Source organism: Neovison vison, chromosome 11 (assembly GCF_020171115.1).
Source record: "Neovison vison isolate M4711 chromosome 11, ASM_NN_V1, whole genome shotgun sequence".
NCBI classification, from domain to species: domain Eukaryota; kingdom Metazoa; phylum Chordata; class Mammalia; order Carnivora; family Mustelidae; genus Neogale; species Neogale vison.
In genome coordinates this window covers 150950094-150967404 of record NC_058101.1, presented here as the reverse complement: position 1 = coordinate 150967404, position 17311 = coordinate 150950094, and the positions used below count along the sequence as shown (strand labels likewise).

Sequence of the window (17311 nt, the reverse complement as noted above, 5' to 3'; positions counted from 1 at the left end):
CCTGGCCATAGTTACTCCCCCTGCCCCCAGCTTTACCGCTAGTCTTTCCACTAAAATACCAGCCCTTCCAGTGATGGTTATTAAAGAGGGCAAGTACTGCATGGAGCACTGGGTGTTATACGTAAGCAATGAATCATGGAACACTATGTCAAAAACCAATGACGTACTAAATGGTGACTAACATAACATAATAAAAAATAATAAAATAAATAAAATAAAATACCAGTCCTTGAGGGTAGCATATATCCATAGCTCCTAGAACAGGACCAAGTCTTTAACAGATGGTTAGTCATTTGTTTTTCTAAACAAAGACATGAATGAAGTGAATTCAGTGAAGTGAATTGAATTCAGTGAAGTGAAGTGAATTCTGAGTAGGGAGGATATGGGGGAACTCTGAACGTCAGCCTTGGCGTCCTGGTTCGCAGGTGGCCTCTTCCTATTATTTTGACCTGACACCCTGAACTGTGCCTGGCCTTCTCTGAGACCCACAACATTCTCCTGTCACTTCTCTCTTCTACTTACGACCCCACACTGAGGCTTCTGCTGGAGGCTGTCCTGGCGTGGCCCACTGCCACCGTAACAGGCTGCTGACAGAGGCGAGGCAGGTCTGTGAGAAATCAGGGCTGACATCTTAGCTTCGGCCAACCCACCCAGGGCAAGCCCCCAGCCAGGGGCCAGGCCTCATTTGCTGCTGCTGCCTCCAGCTTAGCTTGTCATTACCGCTCCCTGGGGAGTTTCTCTGTGTCAGACTCAGTCTCTGCCTTCCAGCTTCTCTCCGTGTTTTCCTTCTCCAGGACTCCTGTGTTCTCTTGCCCTTCCTCAGCCTTGACAGCCTGGTATGAGCTTGTGTTTTCAACAAATCCATATGAGGAGTATGGTCAAGGATGAAGGATGTGTAGAAAATGCCATTTAACATTTCAAGAAGCCTTCCAGAGTCATCCATCTGTGATCTTTCAGCGCCTTGAGAATGCTGTGGTTTTCTGGTGACTTCTTTGGTTCCCCTGTACAGAATATTCTTGGGGTTTCCCCAGTCCAGGCAGCACATAACAGACTTGTGGCCAATTCTAACTCCTGTCCTTTCTCATGTGGTACAGACGTGGGGTTTATCAATCCTGCCGTCTCCTTCAGGGGCCTATGAAGTCACAGTCATCGGAAGGGGAGATCCCCCAGCCCACCTGGCCAAAAAGAGAAGAAAAAAATGGTCTGAGAGTGCAGTACTTACTGGGCAGGGAGCTTGATGGGATTTGCTGTTTTCTCTGGCAGTTCACATAAGGGTCTTTTTGCCATCATGACACTCACGTGTCCCCGTGTCAGGGTACAGTGATTTCACCACCACCCTACATGCCCTACGTGTCCCAAGTGGTTTCTGGCTGCAAAAGGGAAAACAAAAGAGAGACAACTTTGACCTCTTCCACCTCTTCCCTGGCCTTAGAATCACTGAACACTGGAGCTGGAAAAAAACCTTACAGATCATCTACTCCTGTCACTCCCAGATGCCTGTGCGCGTACATGTAATACCTTGAAATCATGGGGGACATCTCTAAAAATTACAGATCCCTGACTCCCGCCTACTGATCCATTAGGTCCAAGTTGTCCCACGAATCTGCATTTCACAGCCATTCTTAATGATTTTGATGTGTGACTAGATTTAAGACCTAACGACCACTCCGATATCTTGTCAAGTGAGGAAGTTCTGGTCCCCGAGGGATGAAGATCACTACCCCACCCCTGCATGGTGAAAAGGCCAGAAGACACATGAGAGGACCCAAGTTCCCACTAGCAGCATTATTATTATTTTGACCTGGCACCCTGAACTCTGCCTGGCCTGCTCTGAGACCCTGACACTAGCAGCATGAATGGCCTGACACTGTGACCTCCCTGCCAGACCCTCCCCGGTTTTGAGATGATCTTAAGGCTTGTTTCAGCTGCTCCAGTGTTCTTTGAGTCCCCCAAGTAGCCCCCTGGAGAAATAACATAATGCTTCATCCAGCAAAGGAACGAGTCTTCATTCATCCGTGTAGCACATTTACGGTTCATTTCCTAGAGCCAGGCTCTGTGCTAAGTAGAGTTTATAGATGAAGGTGATAGAGTTTCACCCGCGAGAGAAGGAGGAGCAGCCTAGGGTTTGCAGAGGGTCTACAATGTGCCAAGCACCATGCTCCGAGCCTTATACACATGACTTCATTTAGTTTTTTTCAGGATTTCATTTATGTATTTATTTTAAGAGAGAGAAAGAAAGGGGAGGTGGGTGGGTGCGGTAACTTGGTGATGGGTGTTCAGGAGGACGTGTAATGCAATGGGCATTGGGTGTCATCTGCAACTAATGAATCTCTGACCTCTACCTCTGAAGCTCATAATACACTCTATGTTAAATAATTGAATTTAAATAAAATAAAATTTAAAAAAAAATAAAAGAGAGAGAGCATGAGCAGGAGGAGGAGCAGAGGGAGAGGAATGAGCAAACTTTGTGCTGAGCATGGAACCCTATGTGGGGCTCAGTCCCACGACACCGAGATCATGAGTCCAAAATCAGGAGTCCAACGCTCAACCAACTGAGCCCCCCAGGCGCCTCTACATGGTTTCATGTGGGCTACACAATAGCCCTACCTGTTGTCCCCATGTTGTGACATACCCTTAGAGAGGCTGTGAGTCTTTATTAACGTCATTCAGGTAGAAAGAAGAGCCTTCTATGTGCCAGGTGCTATTCTGAGCTCTTCATGGATTGTTGCCACCTCTCACAGATTCTGTGACACACAATTTCACATCGCTGAAGTCTGGAAGCATCTCACAATTGATGTAACTTGCCACTGTCACTGGCAGAACTTTTTCCTTCTTAGTAGCACATACAACAGTGATGTGCCTTATGAAAAGGACATCTTTTTTTTTTTAGGATTTTATTTATTTCTTTGAGAGAGAGTGTGTGAGAGAGTGCATGAGAGAGGAGAAGGTCAGAGGGAGAAGCAGACTCCCTCTGGAGCTGGAAGCCCGATGTGGGACTTGATCCCAGGACTCCAGGATCATGACCTAAGCTGAAGGCAGTGGCTTAACTAACTGAGCCACCCAGGTGCCCCCAAAAGTGCATCTTAGATTTGAGGAGCTACTGTCCCCCACTCACAGACAGGGAGTGACAGAGACAGAATTCACACCCATGTATGTCTGGCTTCACACATTCATGCTCACAGCCTAGTGGGAAAGTAGGCACAAATGCCAGGACTCAGGGCTGAGACACTTCGTGGGGACATCCCCAGCTACTGGGTTATACAGCAAGGCCACCTGCTGGGAGAGTCTGGATCCTCCCTTGGTTTTCTCTGTTCCCCCTGCCCTCTCCTCCCTGGCAGGAATGACTACTAGTCACCAGGTTTCAAAAGGTGGAGAGAAATCCAGAAATCACACTCTTTTGGAATTTACTCAAATGAGTTCAAAACTGATGTCCGCACAAAAACCTGCACAGGAGGGTTTAAAGCACCTTTATTCATAATTGCCAAAACTTAGAGGCACATGTTCTATAGGAGGTGAATGAATACATAAAGCAGGGCCCATCCAGGCCATGGGATATTCTTCAGGGTTCTAAAGAAATGAGCTTTAGGGCCACAGAAAGACATAGAGGAACCTAAATGCATACAACTAGGTAAAAGAAACCAATCTGGAAAGGTTCCATATTGTGTGATTCCAACTGTATGACAGACATTCTGGAAAAGGCAACACTATGGAGAGGGTAAGAAGACCAGGGGCCACCAGGGGCTGGGAAGTGGGGAGGGAGGAAGAGGAGCAATAAAACTACTCTGTAGGATACTGTAATGGTTGTATACATGTCCTTAGACATTTATCCAAATCCATAGAATGTCCACCAAGAAGGAAGGAACCCTAAGGTAAACAGTGGACTCTGGGTGATAATGACGTGTCAGGGTTGGTTCACCAATTATAACAAATACGACCCTCTGGTGTGGGCTCCTAATAGTGGAGGGAGGCTTGCTTGTGTAGGGGCGAAGGAGAGATGGGAAGTTTCTCTGGGAACTTAAAACTGCTCTGAAAAAAATGAAGTCTCTCTTTTTTTAAAAGATGTATGTATGTATTTGTTTATTTATATATTTATTTAATTGAGAGCAAGCTGGCACACCCACCTCAGCAGGGAGCGGGGCAGAAGGGGAGGGAGTGGGAGAGGGAAAGAATCTTAAGCAGACTCCGCGCTGATCACAGAGCCCCATGCGGGGCTCGATCTCACCACCCTGAGATCATGATTGGAGCGACAACGGAGAGGTGGAGGCTTAACTGGCTGAGCCACTCCGGTGTCCCCCAAAAGGAGGTCTATTAAAAGGAGAAAAGAAAGGTAGAGAGAAGCTGGCCGATCAGGGGTCAGGGGAGACCTAGCCGGGTTTGTTCTGGTCTTGGTCTGAGTCCCCTCTGGCCCGTGGGGGGGGTGCAGCGGGGGGTCAGAGGAAAAGCAGGGCAGGTTCCTGGACGGCCCCAGGAGTGTCCAGAGCACAGCAGTGACTGTGGGCTGCTCCCAGCAGGTAGCGTGGAAGCCGTGATGATCCGGCTGGTGAATGGCTCCGGGCCACACGAGGGCCGTGTGGAGGTGTACCACGAGCGGCGCTGGGGCACCGTGTGTGACGACGGCTGGGACAAGAAGGACGGCGACGTGGTATGCCGCATGCTGGGCTTCCGTGGTGTGGAGGAGGTGTACAGGACAGCTCGGTTTGGGCAAGGTAAGCCCTCTGGGGGAGAAGGACCCGGGGAGAGGGCCCAGGAGTCTTCATTGGTCTCCTCCCAGAGCCCAAGTGCCCCCCACAGAAGTCCCAGCAGGAGGCACCTGGCCTCTGCCCCCCATACTTCCTGCAGTGGGAGGCTTGCTGTCCCCCAGGCAAGCTGGCACATCCTCACACAGTTCTGTTTATTAGAACATTCTTCCTTTCCTTGAATTGACCTCCTTTTATTTCTTGTCTCCTGTCGGATTCCCCTGTGGGCTCTCGTTCTCAGCCCGGCGTCTCAGGTCCAAATCCACTCCCACTTCGCTCTGTTACATTTTTCCGATGGTGCACAGCGAGTGTTCAATACTTATATAGTGCCCATTGTGGTCCAGGCTTGGTCCAAAACACGTTACAAATATTCACTCCTTTAACCCTTACAACACTAGGAAGTAGATAAAGAGATCATCCCCATTTTCCAAATGAGGAAGCAGAGGCACAGAGAAGTTGAATAACTTGCCCTGGGTCCCACAGCTAGCAAATAGCAGACCCTGGGTCAGACCCTAGCAGATGGCTTAGGAGGCCAGGCTCTCATCCATTCCACGGGCCGTCCCTGACTGCTTCTGGGTCTTTGCTTCTTCAGATGAGTATCTCCAGTAACTCTGTCTCGTCTCCGTGTGACAGGATTTCGAAAGCCTTCACCATCTTGGCTGCTTTCCTTTCAATATGCTCAAGCCCGCCTCCCTTCCTGCCGATGGTACAAGACACTGTGAGGGAGGGGTGCAGACCTCCTCGGGGCAGATGGCTCCTTTGAACCATCCATCCCTTTCCCGCTTTGAGGAGGACAGCTCTGCCCAGCTCCAGTCCCCATCCATGGCGCCGTGTGTGTCCCTCAAGCCAATTCTCTGCATTAGTGCGCTGGGCCGCTGTAACAAATAGCACAGACCAGTGGGGCTGAAGCAACAGAAATTTGATGTCTCACAGTTCTGGAGGCTGGAGGGTCCACAGTCAAGATGTCAGCGAATTTGGTTTCTCCCGTGGCCTCCGTTCTCGGCTCGTCTGTGGCCGTCTTCTCCTTACGTCTTCACCAGCTCTTCCCTCTGTGTGTGTCAGTGTCTCTTCTTCTAAGGACAGAGCCATCTTGGATTAGGACCCCCCACAATGACCTTGTTTTACCTTAATAACCTCTTTAAGGGGCCTGTCTCCACAGCGACATTCGGGGGTGCTGGGGCTTAGGACTTCAACACAGAAATTCTAGGGAACACAGCTGAGCACAGAGCACTCTGTACCGCGGCCTGCTTGCTGGGAGCACCGCCTGAGCGACACATAAAATGGGGTCACTTGTTGCACACCTACCAACATGTGCTAAACATCCATGGCACAACATACACCTCCACACTCAAATACAAAATTCACGTTCACACACACTTCTTCCTCCATCAGAACTTAAACTGCAAGAAAGCTGTGTGGACTCCCAGCTAAAACAACAGTCCCACATGCACCGCGCCCAGGACTCCCCACACCCCTAGGAGGGTGTGCTGACCCCGTGGCTATGTGATCCTGTTGCTCCTTCACGGAGGGTCTTGGCCTCCCCGTCTGTAACTTAAAAGGGCTTGCAGACTCTGTGATGTGCCTTCCAGCTCAAGCCCCCTGGGACCTGGAATGTTCCTGCTCACCTGTCAGGAGGACAGTTCTGACAGGTGTGGGGAAGGATTTGGAATGATCCACTAGCACTCAGTTGCCAGGTCCCCCTTGTGACCTTTGGAGGAACAGCTGGCCTGGCCATGGGGCCTCCTTGGGTCATGGAGGGAAGCCAGGCATGTTCCCTGTCTTGCCCGACACCATGGCTGTCCGACCCACCATGCCGGGTGACTAAATGGACTCACCGTGTGGCAATGTGTCATGAGGGGAGGGTCGGACGCATTATCTCCAGAGAGAGAAATAGAGCCACATGGCACTCTCCACTCCTCAGTCAGCATTCACCTCCTCCCACTAGGGGCTGCTGCCCCTCTGATTCAGAATCTCGGCCCAGAGACCTCAGGCACAGTTACAGACTGAATGTTTGTGTCTCCCCTGAATCCACAGACAGAAATCCTAACCTCCAGCGTGACGGGATGAGGAGGTGGGGTCTCTGGAAGGCGATCAGGTCATGACATGATGGCACTTGCTTTCTCATAAAAGGGACCCCGAAGAGTTCCCTCTTCCTCCTTCCCCAAGGTCACGCAGAGAAGTAGCCGGTCTCCACCCCAGAAGAGAGCCTCCCCTCAGACCCCGGTCACCTGGCACTCTGAGCTCCAGAGCTGGGAGAGACCTGCATCTGTTGTTGAGAAACCGCTCAGTCAATGGTACTTTGTTACCGCCCTCCGAGCAGGCAGAGACGATCCCAGTGACTGAAAGTGACTCTGGGTGAAATCTGTTGTGACAGCTGGCAGAGAGCAGCTGTCTGACCCCGCCCGTCCTGGCCTCTCCACCCAAGCCCAAGGTCGGGGCCCATGGGGAGCTCCCAGAGTGCAGCTCCTCGGAGGCCAGCCCACGGGGAGCCAGCGCTTTCCTCCCACTGAAGGCTTTGGGCTGGATTGCTGCCTGCTTTCTTCAAGGAAAAACGCCGTCTCTGTTTATAGCAGGAACAGGAACTTGCTTTCCCTTTTTGGCTTCAGTGAGGACTCCTTCCTAGTGAGTGGAAGTCCAACCTTGTCAGGGAAGAAGTGGCAGAAATTCTTTCAGAGAAGCCAAGACAGGTCGTTATGTCTTGGGCGGTGTTAGTCCCAAACAGACCCATGCGTGGCCTCTTTCATCCCCCCCTTGACCTTTGTAGCGTGTGACATGTGGAGAAGCCCTGAAATTGCCACTTTATTATTTTTTTTTCAAAGATTTATTTATTTATTTGAGGGGGAGAGGAAGAGAGAGAGAAAAAAAAAAATCTCAAGCCGATTCCCCTCTGAGCGAGGAGCCCAATGCAGGACTCTATCTTACAATCCTGAGATCATGACCTGAGCCAAAACCAAGAGCTCACTTCCCAACGGACTGAGCCACCCAGATGCTCCTGAAATCATCACTTTAAACCAGTCAGTGCAAAGTTGGACTCCCTTCCCAGCGCATATCACATCTGCACTGTTTCCCCGTCACGATCTAGTCTTATGTGATGTTGGAGACCTCGACAGGTAGGCTGGCCAGGTGTTATGAATGGGCTCACAGAGGAGAAGAGAAGGGGTTGACCCAGCTGCGGCTCCTCTGAGTCCTCGCCCGAAGCCAGACTGCTCTGCCTGCTTCCTCAGCAGCTTCTAGGCCCCTCCCCTCAGTGGGAACTAGGCTCAGTGCTGGGACACAAGCCTAGTAACCATCCTCTCCAGCCTCAACACACACAGCATAGAGGGAAGAAGGGAAGGTGTATTTACTGTTTCCCAATTGCATGGGAAGGGCTCTCGTGCCATGGTGGCTATGGGGGCAGGGAAGAAGGGGTGCCACCTCTCTGGGCAGCCCTGGGGCTGTGCCTCAGATTGGGCTACCCCTCTGACCACAGCCCTCTTTCCCACTAGGACCCGACTCCTAATCCGAGACTGCCCATCCCCAACCTCAGTCTCCCAAGCTCTGGCCCCTCCCTCCATGGCCTGGCTTCTCTCTGTGCCCTCTGGGTGCTTCCCGCCCTGCCCACCAGAACTGCTGGCTTGTCCCCCATCCCACTCTCTCCCTCTCCCCACCCCTTCATGTGGCCAGTCCCTGGGTCCCACAGATTTTTACCAGCATCTGGTAAGGACTCTCCAGTGTCCCTTGATTCTGTCCCTTGCTCTTTGTTCTCAGTGTTCCTGCCTTAGGAGCCCAAGCAGGGTAGAGCAGTGGTTAGGAGCTCAGGCTGTGGGTCCAACCCAGGTTAGAATCTCCAGGCTCCCTCTTACAGCTGGTGGCCTGGAGTAGATTTTATCGCCTCCCCCAGCTTGAGCCTTTCCACGTTAGAAGGATTGTGGCACTTGCTCGATGAGATCATGTGTGTCAAGCAGCAAACAGAGTGCGGGCTTGTGTGCTCGCTTCTCCATTCTGTGTTGGGAGGTCGGGTGCCAGTCGGCCTGGATGCAGGGGTGGCCATGACCCCCCACCAGCTTCTTCCTCACCTCCACCTCCTGTCATCTCCCTCCTCATGGCTTCCAGAGTCCTTTCTCAAAATGAGACCCCTCCTCCTCTGCCTCTCACCTCCCTCTCACCCCCCAGCCACACAGGGACACTTGTGTTCTCTGAGCTCCCGTGGCTGTTTTTGTTTCCTTATCTTCCCGAGATCAGTCTGGAATGCCTTCCCCTCCTTCTTCATCTAGCTAATTCCTGTTCAGCTTTTAAAATCAGCCCAGTCATCAGCTCCCGAGGGGGGCTCTGCTGGGGACTCCAGCCCCACCCTATTCCGAGCTCCCCTGGCCTCCTGTCTCTATCATGGCACTTCCTGAGCTCTGATATGTATGAGAACATCTTGAGGGCTTTACCTTCACAGTTCCCAAAGCCAGGACTGTGACTCAGACTTCATGGGTACCGGCTAAATGCAAGAGGGTGGGAAAGGAGGGAGGGAGGAAGGGCGGAGGGACAAGGGAGGAAGGAAGGAACGTCTGTGCCCACCTAACCTGAGTCCTCCCTAGTAGAATACAAGAAGCTTCCAATCTCTGGCCCTTCTCTTAGGGGTCTGGCACCATGGAAGTTTCCATGGATGGGGTTCAATCATCAAAGTATCTGTTTCTCCGGGGAAAAAAGCAAGGAAAGCACCATGTGGGAGAGTCTTAAAGGTGTTTTTCAATTTTGAATGGTGGAAGAGGGAAGATATGTAGATGGAGTAGATGGCAGGTGACGGGTGGAAGGAGGTCCAGGAAGACAGGGCAGGAGCCAAACGTAGCCCAGCTGGGAGGCAGTCTTGGGTCTGCAGAGAAAATCTTTCTGGGAGACAGACAGACAGAAGACGTGAGGTTGGGCACAGATGCAGACAGATCTGTAGGTGAGAGCACAAGGAATGGAGCCAGGAGTGTTCACTTTCAGTTGTATTATTACCTCTAAGACAAAATCCAAATACTGGGAGAAGGCTTTGTGCACGAGTCCGCAAACATGAGAGGGCCAGATAAGTAAATATTTTAGACTTTGTGGGCCAATAGTTTCTCTCACTACTCCACTCCACTCTTGTAGCAGGAAAGCAGCCATAGACAAAACATAATCAACCAGGTGGGGCTATGTTCCAATAAAATTTTATTTACCAAAGCAGACAGTGGGCTGAAGTGGCCCACAGTTTGCCACCCTTGGTCTGGTGTTCGTGATGGGCACTGCATTCCCATAAGGCACGAGTCCCAGATTGCCTGCAGCTCAGAGGCCTGGGTCATGGTGTCTAGCCCTTAGACATTATGGGACAAGTCTCTTAACCTTTCTGAATTTTCCCATCTTTTAAGAGATATTTTCTCTTAATGGATAAACTGTCCTCATTACCTCTGTGTGAGGCTCTGAGGGGAGTCTGAACTTAGTCCTTCTATTAATATTACTGCAAATAAACATGTAGAAGCTCAAAAGTTAGTTCTGTGGGGCAGAGATTTTTATTGTTGTTCCATCATTTTTTTGTTTGTTGATGTAGTCCAAACACCCAGAATAGCGCTGAGCTTGGAATAAACCCTCAAATATATGTTGAATGAATGAATGAACAAATGAATGAATGAGGAGGATAAATAAAATCTCCACCTACTCATTCCCAACAATATCACCTTTAAGCATTCCCTAGTGTCTGAGTGTCAGAAGACCTGGCCTCTGATCCCGACTTTGCCTCCTCAAGATAAAATGTCACCCTATTATTTCCTTTTTCTGACCCCAACAATGGGGGGCAGAGCACCCTACCCTGCTTAGTTATCCCAGGGGTTTGTTTGGGAGCTTGTGGAGACAGCTATGTGGAATTACAGACCTCATCTAGAGAATGGCTCCTCAGACTTGAATGTGTGTGTGAATCACGGAGATCCTCTTTAAAAGATTCTGATTCAAGTCTGGGCAGACGCAGACCTCTGATTTCTAAGAAGCTCCCAAGGTCATGCTGACCGCTCCTGGTCTTGGGGCCACACGTTAAGTCCTCAGATATCAATTCTAAAGCTAAAGTGATGATCGGTGCATAGAGTGGGATTTCCAGGCTCTGACATGGCAAACAGCGGGGCTGGTTCACAGGTTAACCTGCCATCGCTATCCAGCGCTGTTGATTTAATGACCCTACTCTTATTTTCTGAGCTCTTCCATGACTGAACAATAGCCCAAACTCCCTGGCAAAAACACCCACCAGAGTTTGAAGTTTCCTGAGCCTATGTACGCATTTGCGTGGGTTACCTTGGGCCTGTTCTTTATTTGTCAGTTTCCTTTACTGGCTTCTTTATTTATTTTGGGTGTGACTAATCCCACAGAGCTCTTGGGCCTGCAGGCTTTTCCTGGGTAATTTGTAAACTGATGTGTTTTCCAGGAGACATTTAATCTGCAAATTATTGCTGGGCCTCAAAGGGCTTATTGTGTAAGATGCACAGGGTATCCGGGCCAGGGAAGAGGCTCTTGTGATGAAGCAACGGCCAAGAGAGCGGAAGGAGGCCTCTCCTCCTCCCAGCTCTGTCCCCACATTCACCAACTGCTTAGCCGTCCCATGACAACATGACAACAGACACTGGAAATCCCTGCGTAACGAAAATTCGTCTAAACTACATAGCTTCCGCAGTAGACTTTGTGGGCAGCAAAATGGGTTCGATGTTTCCTGGATGTTCTTTGTGAAGAGAATTCTCCCATGCAGTTCAAGAGAGCATAGCGGTTTGAAGGTTTTTGTAGTTGTCCGGACAATGCCTCTGAAAGGAGAAGTTGTCTAGGTGCTGAGAGACGGGGCAAGGAGGAGACAGGGCTAGTGCCAATCCTTTTTTATAGGATTTTGGTAGATTTCAAAGCCCTTTAAAAATCAGGAACAATTTATTGCCTCATCCAACTTGCTTGGGTTGACGCTGCTAGTTTGTGACCTTTGACTTCATGCTTTTGGAGGCCAGCTCATAGACCTAATGAGCTAGGGTCCTAGAGTGACCAACAACGTAGAATGTACCTGGTTTTAGCACTGAACTTCTCACATCTTGGGAAGCCCTTCCCAGTTTTACAACTGAAATGGGTCCCAGGGGCTGGGAGTTGAATCAAGATCTATCCTACTTATTATAGATCCCTACTTCTTCTCAAACTTCAGTGCAAAACCTCTTGGTTAAAATGTAGATCCTGGTTCAGTATTCCTAGGTGGGACCCAAAGTTCTGCATTTCTAATAAGGTCTAGATAATGCTGATGCAGCTAGTCCAGGGCCATACTTGGAGCAACCAGGCTCTAGGCCACCCCTTCTATGGGTGTCCTAAGGCTCAGTCATATTTCCAGAGGGCTCCCAAATGAGCTCCCTTCATCTGGGGCCCAGCATGGCCCTCAGCACAGAGACCACGCCGGAACCATGAGTGATGGTCCTGCCAGTTGATCAGTGGGGGCTCCAGGTGACTTGTGGTGCAGCCCACGCCCCTCTCCACTGACTCCTCGGACCCCAGACAGGCTCTCTCTATTCCCTCCTGGGGCCTCACCCAGCTGCCCTATTTCTCTGACATTCAATGAAGAACTTCAATGCCAAGCTTCTAGCTCCCAAGGCTCTGGAACATTCCTGGGAAAGCTAACTAAAGCGTGCTATCAGACCAGCAAGGGTATCCCTTTAAGATCTGGGTAAATAGACTAGCTGTGGGCAAAACTCCAGTAGATTGTCTTAGGGACCTTATACTTTGGGAACTGATCTAATTCCTTCTGATTAGGGATGCCTGTCATTAAATAAATGTTTGGCTATAATGTTAAATTTGGGGATCCCCTGCCATTCTAGCACCACTATTTTGGGCTCGTAGGATGGAACCATCTGCTGTAAATTTCGCAAAACATCAGAGGTAATGTTGACACTGACCTATTTGGATATGGGGCACTGAATCTGTCTCATTTAGGATCTGTCGGACATTGTCCCTCAGAGTAGGCCATGCTTGAGTACTCATTAACAAAGCCTGATAGAAATTACATCTCAAAAGCCATGAGGTGTTGCAACTAAAGCATGGACCATACCAACTTGACCTTGACTTCAGATCCTGCCACTTAGGAGCTGAGCAACCAAGCACCAATTGCATCCTGAGCCTCAGCCTTCCATCTATAAAATGGGTAAAATAATGTTGATCCCACAGCCCCATGATGGGGATGGAGGAGGATCAGACGTGAGATGTCTGACATGTAGGATAAATACTGCCATCACCCCAGTTACTGTTATCCTGGCCTCAAGAAACTGAGCTTAGGGGTGCCTGGGTGGCTCAGTGGGTTAAAGCCTCTGCCTTGGGGTCGGGTCATGATCCCGGGGTCCTGGGATCGAGCCCCGCATCGGGCTCTCTGCTTGACAGGGAGCCTGCTTCCTCCTCTCTCTCTGCCTGCCTCTCTGCCTACTTGTGATCTTTGTCTGTCAAATAAAGAAATAAGAAATCTTTAAAAAAAAAGAAAAGAAAAGAAAAGAAAAGAAACTGAGCCTAGAAAATGAGTATCTGATCTTGGTGGGGTGGAGAGGGCAGGCAGGCACCACTAGATTTGAGAATTGCTGGCAGAGCCTGGGACAGTTTCATCAAGAACAGACACAGCAATGCCCCTTTTTGTCTTCTGTCCTGCTCTCCTGCATATCTGCTAAGAAACCATGTTGACTTGTCCCCACAGGCACAGGGAGGATTTGGATGGATGACGTTGCCTGCAAGGGCACGGAAGATTCCCTCTTCCGCTGCAGTTTCTCCAAATGGGGGGTGACAAACTGTGGGCACGCTGAGGATGCTGGGGTGACGTGCAACAGACACTGAGAGTGGGCGCGGTCCACGGTCTGGGCCCTGCTGCCGAGCCTCCTTCCTGCATTCCTGGGGCGGAGTCATCACTTGGGACCTCATCTCTGCCCTCCCCCCCAGCCTGGCAATCCCCGGACCCCCATATCCCTGTCCCAGGACCATGATGGCCTGTCGTCATTCTCCTCTTGGACATCAGCTCCAAAGTGCAACTCTGGGATCTACTGCCTGTCTCTCCCTTCTACCAGGGTCCCTGCCTGTGATGCCCTGGTCAACTGGACAGTCATTTTGCCCAGCCTTCCCAGCACCACCACGCATCCACCGATACCCATGCTCGCCTTTGGTCTGTCGCTTCAAGGCTGAGAGTCTGCTGGAGAGAAATTCAGCAGGTGGAGACAGGAGGGAGGCCCAACAGGTCATTTACTCTTCAGAGTAATTCCCTTAGCTAGGCCAAGAGTTTCAACATCTTCCTTCCCAGCAAGAGATTATACCAAATGATTCATTCTTTTCTCTTTGCCTCTGCACACCATAGGTTAGTTCAGGAAGTGACAGAGAGGACATGCCCTCACATAGGAGGGAGAGGGAAATGACAGCCCCTGCAGGAGACAGCCTGGCTCTGGAGAAGGGCAGTGACACTGACATCCACGGAGTGACTATTGCACATACTACATAGTATCTTGGGTGCTAACTTCATTTATCCACTTTGCAGCATTCCCACAAGGTTTGTTAGCTGGGGTAAGACCTTACCTCTAGGTAGCACTCAGCTGACCCATTCACCTGGCCAGTAAGCTGGAAGATTGAGAATGACTATAACCATTGTTTCTACCTGAATGCTAGTGTGTCTTTACTAGGCTTGAGCAGGGAGTTCGGGATGTAAGGCATGTGGGCCAACAGGGTACCATACTCCAAACCTACAGAGTATAAAATCAGACATGGACTGGCTTCCAGGCCAACCGCTGACCTAGGAGGAAGGTTTATTTGGAGGGTGACGTGGGGGCTGCCTGGGTTAAACTGAGACCAATACTCAGCCTTCTGGCAGTCAGGGTTAAGGCCAAGTTACTTGAGTCTCAGAGCTGTTTGGAGGTGATGGTATTGAAGCTTCCAGGATGCTTTGGGTGTGCTCCTGTGATCAGGACACATGTCCTAGTGGATCCTGTAGGGAGATGGGGATTCCCTATCACTTCTGGCAGAAGAAGGAGCCATTGGGCTCTACCAGTCCTCAACAGGCTCCCTTCTCCTAGTGACAGGGAGATCATATTCTGCTTCTGACATGAGGAGGAGGTTAAAGCAAGCCATATACATGTTCTAGGACTAGAGAAGTTACATGGTAGTAAAGTGGGCACAGACTCATCTCCCTTGGGGAGTCACAGACTGAGGCAGGCCTTAGATATACAAATACCTGTCACATGGGGTGAGCATCAGCTTGGCTGGGGAAAGTGACACCTGGGACCCTCCAGGTGTAGGACCAGCAAAGTTCCTGGCTGACAACTAAACCAATATGTGCTATTGGTGGTTTTTTGCTTACAATATGCTTGTTATCCATTAATGTCCTAATGATCAGAGACTCTCCTGATCAATTGCTATGTTTACATAACACGCATGTACTCATGCATCTTTTTCCAGAACCAATATATGTATGCATATATAAACATGGCACTCTTTACTACATAGCTCAGAGCATTACAAAGTTTGTGCTAAAAAAAAAATACTGAAGGTAGAAAGATGTCACATTGAACAAAACAAATTCCAACTCAGTTCTGGCAAAGAATCCAGTTATCCCATCAATGAAGACCCATAAAACTTTCTTACTTGGTCTTTTCATTTGGGGAAACACAAGTCTCATTTTACATCAAATAAAAATCACAAAGATAAGTGTCTGAACCTTAATCGAAAAGTCTACTAGTTTACATACTTACTTAAAAGGACATGGAAATAACCATGGACCTGGATTTCAGGGACTAAAAGAAATTAGGCCTGGCCTAAAATACACAAGACCTTTTGTAAGAAAGAATTTCAATAAAGCTAAGAACATGTCACTAACAACTTTTGTGTCTCATTCTTTCTCCTGAAATTCTGGTGAGTGTGGGAAGGACTGGTAAAAACTGTATGGTCTAATTATTTCTCACTGGGGATTGGTAGAATGGGCAGCTTATGAGAAGCTGCCTTCAGGGGTGCCTGGGTGGCTCAGTTGGTTAAACTTCTGACTCTTGGTTTCAGCACAGGTCGTGATCTCTTGGTTGTGAGATCGAGCCTCGTGTCAGCCTCTGTTCTGGGTGTGGAGCCTGCTTCGGATTCTCCCTCTCTCCCTCTCCCTCTGTCCCTTTCCCCTACTCACTCTCTGTTGCTCTCTTAAAAGAGAGAGAGAGAGAGGCTGTCTTTGTACTTCTGGAGGACAATAAACACAGTCTAGACCAAGAACATGGTGGAACATGACGTCTCAAGCCTTAGTAGGTAACCTAAGGAAAGTGTCCCAACAGAAATCAAGGCCCAGCTTATAGGAGAATTGCATTTTTATTCAGTCAAGGAAAGAACACCTAACTATTTCCTCACATCTCCAGAGTTCTTACTTAGGAATGAAAGGGTACTTACTATAATTATCTTCCCTCTGTCGTGACCAGAACATTGTCCAAACTGCTTGAGACATATAACTTCAAACATTGGACAACATGGAACACAAGACTGTGATCCTTGAGAAATGACAAGTGAGGTAAGCCTACCCTGACTTGAGCTCTCTGTCCAACTGTGGCATACTTGAGGGGAGCCCTGAGTCCAGGAATCTCACTAAGGTGAAGAAACAAAGATTGGAGATAGGGGAGGCCAAGGTGGCTGGAATTTGCAGGGCATGGTGTTCAAGAGTAGAGAACAATACATAGAAATTTCCAGATAGGTTCATAGGGTTCCCTCAGGGTGTCAGCTGAATAACAATCTGTGTGAAGTCCATGAGACCAGCTAACACAGCTTCTGAGGAAAGTACCATTATCAGAGCTCAGGCAGAGCTGAGAATCATTTGAGTTCCTTCCAGTCTGAGTGGGAGAATTACCTAGGGGGCTCAAAATCCTTCTTGAAACCTCTTTAGCCTATTTTAGTTGGGGGAGGGGAGGGTGAGCTGGTAGAGAGGGATAAATAACAAAGCTGCAGTCAAAACCCCACCTCTGCCCCCAAAAGGAGTGGAAGTTGGAGGGAAAAAAGAAAAGGAGGGAAGGGAGTGGGGTATTCTATGGCGGGTTGAAGGGAGAACCACTCCAAGAAGAGAAAGACAAGTGATTCACACATTCGACATTTTATAGAAATGTTAGCATGATGGTCATAAACAATGCAACTGGAGACACTAAGGGGTGCTTAGGTTGGAGAAAGCTGTGGATCCTTTCCACATACCGAGTTCACTAGAGTGGTTGGCTTAACTACCGCACACATAGGCCCCAAAGGCTGGTTCTCACCAACATTTGAGATGAGGACGTTAGTGGCGCCTTAGGGACATTAGACAGGGCAGAAAGAGAGAGACCACTGCCCTCCTCCATGAGGACTGTTCCGTATGTACTGGCTGAGAGAAGCTGAAGAGGAGCAACGAAGAAATAAAATAAAATTCCAGAAAAATAACAGCCTTAAAACAGACAAGTCACCAAAACAGAAGTCTTGGTCTCTTCAATAACCACTTTAGTTGTAAGTCCCAAAGAGCTGAAAAGCATTCCCTGGGCTCCTTGCCTGGCCCACTTCCCTCTCAGTCCCACCTATGTCCACACAGGGGTGTTTTCGTGGGCCAGACCCATTTGGTTCCTGCCCTCATGGAGTTT

General features: G+C 49.4%; 1 protein-coding gene across 2 annotated transcripts in view; it reads left to right on the top strand.

Moving 5' to 3' along the window:
* SCARA5 (scavenger receptor class A member 5) overlaps positions 1-15560 on the top strand; it is a 119645-nt gene extending 104085 nt beyond the window's left edge. Inside the window, exons 8-9 of one of the 2 annotated variants that reach the window (XM_044225011.1) lie at positions 4512-4706; positions 13405-15560. In XM_044225011.1, coding sequence (XP_044080946.1) covers positions 4512-4706; positions 13405-13541 — 332 coding nt within the window. In that variant the 3' untranslated portion in view covers positions 13542-15560. Of the gene's footprint in view, positions 1-4508; positions 4707-13404 lie in introns of both variants that reach the window. The other variant, XM_044225010.1, reaches the window with a different exon arrangement.
* The last annotated feature ends 1751 nt before the right edge of the window (positions 15561-17311 follow it).